This window comes from Musca vetustissima, unplaced genomic scaffold (assembly GCF_032173495.1).
Source record: "Musca vetustissima isolate MV318-11 ecotype Yass unplaced genomic scaffold, APGP_CSIRO_Mvet_v1 utg31628, whole genome shotgun sequence".
In the NCBI taxonomy this organism is placed as follows: domain Eukaryota; kingdom Metazoa; phylum Arthropoda; class Insecta; order Diptera; family Muscidae; genus Musca; species Musca vetustissima.
The window spans coordinates 2,647-13,146 of record NW_026873805.1 but is presented as its reverse complement, the minus strand read 5'-3'; the positions used below and the strand labels follow the sequence as shown (position 1 = coordinate 13,146).

Below are 10,500 nucleotides of genomic sequence, written 5' to 3'. Positions count from 1 at the left end.
TATATATATCTTCGTTCGATTTAAGGTAAATTGTGTACCAAAGTCCCTATATATCTTTCGCTTTGCACGAAATTTGACATAGCGTACTGAATAATGTCTAGAATGATGTGTGTTAAGTTTCGTGAAAATCGGTTTAGATTTAGATATAGCTCCCATATATATTTTCATCCGATTTAAGGTAATTTGTGCATCAAAGACCCTATATATCCTCAATTTCAAAAAACTAAAATTTACAAAAATGATTTTTTTCTCTTAAACGGTGCTCGTTTCATATATAATTGTGTTTTTGCAATAAAAAAGTCCTTCCCTTATACGGATTTTCAATTAACCGGTTTTTCTTTTATGCGAAATAAAGTGTTCGAAAATTCATCCGATAAACCGGCGTTCGCTTATCCGAATTCGACTTTATATAACAAACATGTGTAGAATATACCCAAAGTGGTGAAGGGTATCATATAGTTTACTACTTTCCTTACTGGTTTTATTTTCAAATGTTTTTGAATACCTTTATAGCAAACGTCTCGTTCGGTTTATACCCACCATAAACCGCATGTATAAAAGCTGCTCTAACTTATGTTTGACCTGCAGTTCTAATCAAAAGCTTGTGGAAATAATATCATAACCAAAATATGAAGACCTATGGTAAGTAAGAGAACACATGGAGTTTTCAATATTTTATAAAAAATATATATTTACCCCCCGCAGTAACTACACCCGATCGGAAGCGGTATATTTTCTATCCTGCCCCGTCAAATAAGCAATTTCAATTTAAGATTTGCTGTAGCAACGACTGTCATGTGGCCTTGACAACTGAACCGCAAGAATATCATCCCATATACGAAGTGGTCATTGGTGGTTGGAACAGTACCAAGTCGGTAATACGTTACGGCGGCAAGCAACCAGATGTGGCGATAACAGCCACACCGAATATTGTCAATACGAATGAAATGCGTGGATTTTGGATACGTTGGCGTGATCAAACAATATCTGTGGGCCGAGAGGGTGAAGCTACAGCATTTATGTCCTACAAAGATGCACAATTATTCGATGTGAAATTTTTGGGTATATGTACGGCATATGGATCGATGGGGTCATGGTTATTTGATGGTGATAGAGATAATTATAATTTTTAAATTTGTTATTAAAAAAATATCATTTTTTCTAGATCTATATCCAAGATCAATAGGACCAAATTCGGCAGATTTGGAGAATATTGAAAATATGAAATTTGGTAATATTTCAATAATTATTTTATTAAATACAATGCATTTACGCTCACTCTCATTTTCTCTCTCTCTCGCTCTTTCTTTCTCTGTCCAAAAGTAAAAACTCCCAATGAGAAGAACTACAAATATTATCCTGCCCATGGTGGTGTGTTTGCCTTCTATTGTTGTTGTGCCAACGATTGCCACATTGCCCTGTCCAGCCATCCCAATGGAGTATCACCCACATATGAGATAGCCATAGGCGGCTGGGACAATACCAAGTCTATTATACGTCGAATAGGCCAGGAACCTGATCTTGTTGCAGCTCTAACACCAAATATTTGTAATCCCAATGAAATGCGTGGCTTTTGGGTTCGTTGGGACAACAGGGGTATACAAGTGGGACGTAAGGGTGAATCGGTGGCATTTATGTCTTATCTAGATAAGAATTTATTTGACATTAACTATGTGGGTATATGTACGGCATATGGTTCTAGTGGTTGCTGGTTTGTTGGCGGTAAGTCTAAGAGTGAGAGGGAGGTGTAAACTGTGGTCTGAGGATGTATGTTTGTTTGATTTCTTTTTGCAGATAATTCGTTTGCGGTTTCCCGAGACCCAGTAATACCGAATATGTTGTCCGATAAAAGTAAATTAATTAACAGTAAGTCAATGTGATTATTTTTAATTTTTTAATTATCTGATAATAATTAATTTCATCTCAACAGTGATTTTTCTATAGAAAAACGATTACCTTATTATATATTTCTATAGAAAAAAGTTTCCAAGGCGTATATGTCTTTTGGAGAATTTTTAGATATAGCTCTCATATATATTACGTCCGATTTAATATAAATGGTGTACCAAAGTCCCTATATATCCTTCGATTTGGGCATAGCGTACTGAATTAAATGTTGATGCTTCGTGAAAATCCTTTCAGATTTAGATATACTTACTTACTTAGCTGGCTTATGACAGAACGGTTGTTCCATAAGCCGAGCTTAAAGAAGATTTCCAGGCGCGTCGGTCTCGTGCGCAGCTCTTCCAAATTTAAAGACCATGCTCCGAAATGTTGTCTTCTACTTGATCGTTCCATCGAATTCGTGGCCTTCCACTTCCGATGCCCCAGCTCTATGCCTTTCGAGCGTGGGCATCGTCATCCATTCTGACAACATGTCCTAGCCAACGTAGTCGCTGCACCTCGATACGTCTGACTATGTCGGTGTCTGAGAATAGATGGTACAACTCATGATTCATTCGACGGCGATATTCACCATCAACGCAGATCGGCACATAGATCTTCCGGAGAAATTTTCTCTCAAACGCTCCAACAGCTGCCTCATCTGCTTCCGCAAGTGCTTCAGATCCATACAACAACACGGGTAATATCAGGGTCTTGTAGAGTGCGGCTTTGGTCAGGTGAGAGGTGGCCTTGCTAGCGAATTACTTACTTAGACCAAAGTAGCATCCGTTGGCCAACACTATTCTCCTCTGGATTTCAAAGTTGATGGTATTAGTTTTGTTTATGGCGGTTCCGAGGTATATAAAATCGTTTACAACCTCGAAGCTGTAGTTTTCAACTTCCACAGTTGGTCCGAGTCTACTGGACAACTTGCGCGTTGATACCATCAGCTTGGTCTTCTCGCTATTTACTGCCAGACCCACTTTAACAGACTTCTTCTCAATTTTTTCAAAGGTTGCTGTTACCACTCGCAATATTCGACTCGTTATGTCGATGCCATTGGCGAAGGCAAGTAACATGTGTTGTTTGGTGTACATAGTGTCAATTCTGTTTACCTTTTCCAGTAGGTTGTCAAAGAGGTCACACGACAAACTGTTATCTTGTCTGAATCCTCGTTCAGTATTGAAGGGCTCCGAGAAGTCATTTCCGACTGTATTGTAGGAATGCCGAACGCAGACATGGCTCAGAACGAATAGGGCTGTCAAATGTGGCTTTATAGTCGATGAATATGTGGAATGTGTCAATGTGTTTTTCGTGGGTCTTTTCCAGGATTTGGCGCAGAATGAAAATCTGTTCAATGGTGGATTTGCCAGGTCTGAAGCCGCTTATTACTCTATAGTTGGCTCATATCATCTTGCCTCCTTTTTTTGTGCACAGGATGCTGAGGTTCTAATTGGGTATGCATTCATCTAGCAAAATTGTACTAATCAGCTTGTGCATCCTCGTGCATCATCGGTTTTGAATACTTCGGCTGGCCACCTAATGCTTTAATATTCGTCAGCTGATTGAAAGTTATTCTCACCTCATCTTGGTTAGGTGGTGTACACCCGATACCGTCATCTCTTATTGGTTCTGGGGTATCTTCTTCACCGTCACTATTTGATACCAGAAGCTTTTAAAAATACTCCTTCCAGATCCTCAACAGGCTATCTGTATCTGTTATCAGGTTTTCATCTCCATCTCTACAAAGCCTTCAGTTTTGTGTTTTACTCGTTGGTAAAAATTTCGGACTTCCTTCTGAATCCTGTACATCTCGATTTGCAACCGTTCACTTGTGTATTGTTCTTTCTTCTATTTTTCTAAAAAATACGTTTCTCCAGATAATTCTCTCTCGCATAGGGTGTTGCTACTGTCTGCAGGGTTTCCCTATACGCTGCGTTTTTTACAACAGTAGCATTATGACACTCCTGATCATGTCATGGGCTTCTCAATATGATCGATTTGATTTCTCGTTGTTTGATCGGGAGAAAGTTAGGTAGACTTTTTTACTTGTCAGGGCTGAGGTTAATTTTTCTGTTTAGAAAATATCTCAGATCCTTCGGTAAAATTTTTTCTATAGCCTGTCTCAGAAATTGGACTTGAGATAACGTTTTTCTACAGAAAATAATTTAAGGTAATTTTTTTTATTTATCAGGGTCTGAGGCGAATTTGTTTGTGTAGAAAAAATATTTCAGAACTAGAGGTGAACCTCTTTTCTGTATAAAAAATATCTCAGAACCAGAGGAGTATTTTTAATAAAAACCAGTAAGGAAAGTAGTAAAGTCGGACTGGGCCGACTATATGATACCCTTCACCATTTTGGGTACATATGTATCCGAAAAGACGTCGCCTTTTTGAAGGGATTTTGACATGAAAGTGAACGAACATAAATATGTGATTTTTATATCTTTCTGGAACCTATGCTACATTTCATTTTATTTGGGCAAGTTTAGAGTGGTTTGTGGGACGCACAGTGGGACAGATTTGACAGAATCGAATAAACTTGACACACGATATTCGGTATGTTGCACTGTTTAAAATTTAATCTCAATAAATAAGTCGAAATTATATATGGAAGCTACGAGATATCTATATCTGAACCGATTTGAAGCAAACTTTCCAGAGATTAATTTATACTAATTTCAATACGTTGTGTCAATCGGCCTAGCTATGGATCTTTAGTGCACAATTTACTTAAAATCGGACGAAAATATATATAGGTGGTGTACACATCATTCCAGACTTAATTCAATACGCTATGCCAAAATGCGTGCAAATCGAATGATTTTCAGAGACTTTGGTGCACCATTTACCTAAAATCGGACGAAACTATGTATGAATGCTATATCTAAATCTGAACCGATTTTCACGAAACTTAGCATACATCATACTAGACTTAATTTAGTACGCTATACCAAAATTCATGCCAATCAAATGATTTTCAGGAACTTTGGTGCACCACTTACCTAAAATCGGGCGAAACTATATATGGGAGCTATATCTAAATGTGGACCGATTTTTTCCGATTTCAATAGGGTCCGTCCTTGGGCCAAACAAATAAGCTGTGCCAAATTTCATACAATTCGGATTATAAATGCGACCTGTACTTTGTTACATTTTATCATGGACAGACGGACATGCATAAATCGACTCAGAAATTCGATTATTTGCATATTCTCAAAAGGAACCATGGGTCTATCTCGATTATTTTTGCCTGTTACAAACATATGCACAAATACATAATACCCTGTACCACAGTGTGGTGAAGGGTATAAAAAGTCTCAGAACCTTCGGTGAACTTTTTGTCTATATCCTGTCTCAGAAACTGGACTGGAGATAACATTTTTCTACAGAAACATTTTAATGTTGTTTTCTTATTTATCAGGGCCTGCGGTAAATGTTGAGAAAATATCTCAGAACCACGAGTGAAAGTTTTTCTACACCAAATGATTTCTCAGGATCTGAGATATTTTTTTCTATGTCAAGGCCTGAGGTGAACTTTTTTCTGTAGAAAAAAAAATGTTCCAAAACCAGAGGTGAATATTTGAAATATTTGTTTTTATATATACTACCCATAGGTACTGAGAAAAATTTCAACTCGGAACCTGGAGTATTTTTTCTATAGGAAAAACTACACGTCATGTCCTGAGATGTTTTTTTATAGAAATAAATTCCTCAGGTTCAAAGTTGCAATAAAACAAATATAATATGAATTTCATTCCATAGAAAATAATTTCTCAGTGTTCGAACAGAAAAATTTCCTATATATTTCGGTTTCCACGTTCGTCCCGACCGAACTTAACCGTTTTCTTCTATAAAAAATTGTATTTATTTCTTTGCCTTCCAGTAAATACCCCCAATGAAAAAAGATATCGATATTATCCGGTACATGGTAATTTATTCCTGTTCAACGTCAAGTGTACCAATGATTGTCATGTGACATTGTCAAGTAACAATGAAGAACGTGATCCCATGTATGAGATTGTATTTGGCGGTTGGGCCAATACCAAGTCCATAATACGTAAAAATGGTAAAATGCCAGATCTGGTGGAGGTACAAACACCCAAAATTTGCAGTGAACATGAATGGCGTACATTTTGGATATGTTGGCACGACAATGTGTTGCAGGCGGGACGTGGTGGTGAGGATGTGCCACTTATGGCCTATAAAGATGCAAATTTATTTGATGTCAAATATTTGGGTATTTGTACGGCATATGGTTCCAGTGGTTCATGGATATTTAATAGTAAGTAGAGAATTAAAAAATTAGCTGGCTCGAGAGTGTCATTGGAGTTGTCACTTTTTCCACAGCACCCCTAGATGATGTTTTGATTTCAAAAAGGGTTTTGAAGGGTAAGTTTTTTGTGGAGATATTTTTTTCTCTAGAAAATAATTAAAAATATATTTTCTTTAAAAATTCAGTAAGAACACCAAAAGAGAAGGATTACAAATTCTATCCGGTGCAGGGGAATGCCTTTCTTTTTAAAATCAAATGCGCGCACGATTGCCATATAGCTTTGTCGGCCCAACCCTTAGTCGGTGTACCTATGTATGAAATTGTTATTGGGGCAATGAGTAATACAAAATCGGTTATAAGAAAATCTGATATAGTACCACCAGATGTATTCGAGTCATCGACACCGGACATTGTAAATGCTCAGGAATTGCGAGGATTCTGGATACGTTGGAATGATACAACCATTGCGGTCGGTCGGGATGGTGAAAATATTTCATTTATGTTCCATAAGGGGGCGAAATTATTTCCCATCAAATATGTGGGCATATCGACGGGTTTTGGTGCCACTGGGTATTGGGAATTTGAAGGTGAGTTAATTCTACACTTCTTCCTCTTCCATAAAAACAATTTAAAAAAAAAAAAAAAAATCCAGGTCCAAAGCAACGCCTAATAGTAGACGATAAAAAATATTTTTAAAAAATCAACGCCTAATAGTATACCTTGAAAGATAATTTTAATAAATCCACGCCTACTAGTAAACCTTGACAAAAATTCTTCTTCATAATAGAGGACCTAGAAAAAATAATTTTGAAATAATCCACAACCTATAGTCGACCTTAAAAATCCACGATTAATAGTAGTCCTTGAAAAAAATTTAAATAAAATCCTAACAATAGACCTTGGAAAATATTTAAAAAAAACCGCGCATAATGGTAGACCTTGAAAAAAAATATATATAAAAAATCCATTCCTATAAGTAGACCTTGAAAAAACCGCACGATATACATTAAAGTAATTTTTAAAACGTTTTTGAAAAAAAATAATTTTTAAAACTTAATAGCAGCCTTTAAAAAATATTTTCAAAAATGCATGCCTAATAGTAGACCTTAAAAAGTAATTTAAAAAATCTACGCTTATTAGTTGATCTTGAAACATATATTTTTTAATCCTAGTCGTGAAAAATAATTTAAAAAAAAATCCACGCATAATAGTAGACCATGAAAAATAATTTTGAAAAAATCCAGCCTAAAAGTAGACCTTGAAACAAATATTTAAAGATTCCACGACTAATAATAGAGTCTGAAAAATAATATAAAAAATCCACTCCTAATAGTATACCATGAAATATTTTTTTGGAATATCCAGGCCTTATTGTATAACTTGAAAATAATTGTTAAAAATTCCTGTCTAATACCTTGAAAAATAATTTAGACCTTGAATAATAGACCTTGAAATAATTTTTTAAAAAATTATTGCCCAATAGTAGACTTTGAAAAATATTTTTAGGTATACACCTATATTAGGACTTGAAAAATAATAAGTCTTTGCCTATCGATATTTATACTTTTTTATTTACAGATAATACTGCTGAACGATGCTCAATGCGATAATGACGAGGGAAAAGGCAGACATGATACATTTAAATATATCGAATGTAGCCTAATCATTATTAAATATTAAATATATAAAATGTCTTTATAAAAATAATCGCTAAAAAATGATTTCAGAATCTTTTTATACACTACGCTACATTGTGATATAGGGTTTTTGTGCATATTTGTGTAATAGATGGCTTTAAACAACTTTGAACGGATAGGGCTGTTGAATGCGGCTTTATAGTCGACGAATAGGTGGTATGTGTCGATATGTGGGTCGTGGGTCATTCCCAGGATTTGGGGCAGAGTGAAAATCTGGTCAATGGTGGATTTGCCAGGTCTGAAGCCACATTGGTATGGTCAAATAATGTTCACACAGCACACTAGATAGCACTTTATATGCGATGGGAAGAAGGCTAATTCCACTATAGTTGACACATATCGTCTTGTCTCCTTTTTTGTGCACGGGACACAGGATGCTGAGGTTCCAATCATTGGACGTGCATTTCTCTAGCCAAATTGTACCAATCAGCTGATGCATGCTCCTGACCAGCATCTGACCACCAGTCTTGAATAGTTCGGCTGGTAACCCATCGGCTCCTGCTGCTTTATTGTTCTTGATTAATTGCTTTTATGGCTTCATCTTGGCTAGGTGGTATACATTATTTAACGTCATCTCTTATTGTTTCTTGTTTCTTCTTCACCGCCACTATTTGATACCAGAAGCTTTTCAAAATGCTCCTTCCAGATCCTCAGCACGCTGTCTGTATCTGTAACCAGGTTTCCTTCTTCATCTCTACAGGAGGATGTGTCTGTACCAAAACCTTTGGTTTGGGCTTTTACTCGTTGGTAAAATTTAGGGACTTCATTCTGACTCCTGTACATCTCGATTTGCTCACGCTCACGTTTTTCTTGTTCTTTCTTCTTTTTTCTGAAAACACGTTTCTCCTCTCTCCTTTTCTCCCAATAATTCCCCATACGTGTTGCTACTGTCTGCAGGGTTGCCCTATACGCTGCGTTTTTCAGATCAGTAGATCACTCCTGATCGTACCATGGGTTTCTTGGTGGTGGTTTTTGGTACCCAAGTGTCGTTTTTGCTGCAGTATGTAGGGAGTGGGCAATTCCTTGTGCTTTTATACTATTATCGGGACAAGAAGTGGTTTCGTCAAGTAGGTGGGTAAGTTGAGCGGAGTAGGCCTCGGCTACCTGTTATATTTGCAGCTTTTCGACGTCGAGTTTCCGTGTTGTGTTAGATCGCACCTTTGCTGCAACATTAAGACGAGTGCGTACATTGGCTGCCACAAGGTAATGGTCCGCATCGATATTCGCTCCTCGGATCGATCGGACGTCTAAAACACTGGATGAATGCTTTCCGTTTATCACAACATGATCAATTTGATTTCTCGTTACTTGATCAGGAGAGATCCAGGTGGCCTTGTGTATATCGAGATGCTTGAATCTGGTGCTGCTAACTATCATGTTTTTGCTGCCACGAAGTCAATCAACCTCATGCCGTTGTCGGATGTTTCATCATGAAGGCTGAATTTTCCGACGGTGGGGCCAAATATATTTTCCCTTTTGATTTTTGCATTAAAATCTTCTAGCAGAATTTTAATGTCATGGCCAGGGCAACGGTCATATGCTGTTTCTAGGCGCTCGTAAAATATGTCTTTGGTCTGCTCATCATTGTCTTCGGTCGGAGCAAGGGCGCAAATGAGATTGATGTAGAAGAACTTCGCTTTTATACGGATTATAGCAATTCGATCATCTACTGGAGTGAATCTGGAGACGAGGTCTTTTATTCTCCTGTCTCCGCAGCCAAATTCATGTCTCGTTTCATGGCAGCTATAATTCAGGGCGTAATCATATGATTTACTTACGCCAGTCCCTTTCCATAACATTTTCTGTAAGGCAATAATATCGCCTTTCCACTTCTTGAGTACATTCGCCAAAGCGAATACTGCGCACATTCCATGTGCAGATTCGCAGATCGTGGTTTATACGTTTGTGGGGGTCGTCAACCTTTGGGGGGTTTGGTTTTCTTTTTCTTTGCTTTTTCATAGTAGGAGGGGTTTTCCGATTGTGTGCAACTAACCCGACGCCTCAGTCCTATTTTTTTATAGTTTTTATGGGTGAACTCGCGGCACATATAAGCTCACTATTTCAGCGGGTGATGAAAAATAGCTAACCCAGGTGACACCGCGGGGAGGTCAGTGTCCACAATTGAGATGAAAGAGGGACCCAAATAAGCCTGAACTTCGCCATGTGAAAGCCAATCAGAGCCATTGCTTGGTATCTATCATCCCCTACGTCATCCAGGGCAAGGGATATTCACATAAGGGATTTTATGTGAATGGTGCACAAAAAAAAACCATAGTTTTTTTCCGATTTGAACGAAATTTTGTCAGATAGAGTATACATTAAGATTCGTTAAAATCGTTTCAAGTTTCGATATAGCTCTCATTAAAGTTTCGTCCGATTTCCTGTTAATGGTGCACCAACTAGCCAAAGTTTTTTTTTCGGATTGGGACGACATTTTGCATTTCGTATCAAATTGGACATAGAAAGATTTTATAATCGGTTCAGAGTTTCCGTATATATTTGCCCTACGATCGAGAGTTCAAGTTTATGTTAACAATAGAATGCAATAAAAATTTTTAGAAATTTTTAAATTGGTACGAATATTAGTCTTAGGAGCACAATTTGTGGTGTAGGATAGTCCGCTCCATCCGAATTTGTGTTTTT

At 37.3% G+C, this 10,500-nt stretch overlaps 2 protein-coding genes across 2 annotated transcripts; both read left to right on the top strand.

Annotated features, from left to right (window-relative positions):
• Window positions 1–629: 629 nt before the first annotated feature.
• Window positions 630–1,133, top strand: LOC133328313 (C3 and PZP-like alpha-2-macroglobulin domain-containing protein 8). The gene is made up of 2 exons (XM_061536883.1): window positions 630–642; window positions 706–1,133. Exons 1-2 carry the CDS (start codon window positions 630–632, stop codon window positions 1,131–1,133), a joined length of 441 nt encoding a protein of 146 aa, XP_061392867.1.
• Window positions 1,134–1,562: 429 nt separating this feature from the next.
• Window positions 1,563–7,770, top strand: LOC133328302 (uncharacterized). The gene is made up of 6 exons (XM_061536872.1): window positions 1,563–1,722; window positions 1,795–1,866; window positions 5,771–6,169; window positions 6,235–6,276; window positions 6,346–6,747; window positions 7,739–7,770. The coding sequence occupies exons 1-6, from the start codon at window positions 1,563–1,565 to the stop codon at window positions 7,768–7,770; spliced, it is 1,107 nt and encodes a 368-aa protein (XP_061392856.1).
• The last annotated feature ends 2,730 nt before the right edge of the window (window positions 7,771–10,500 follow it).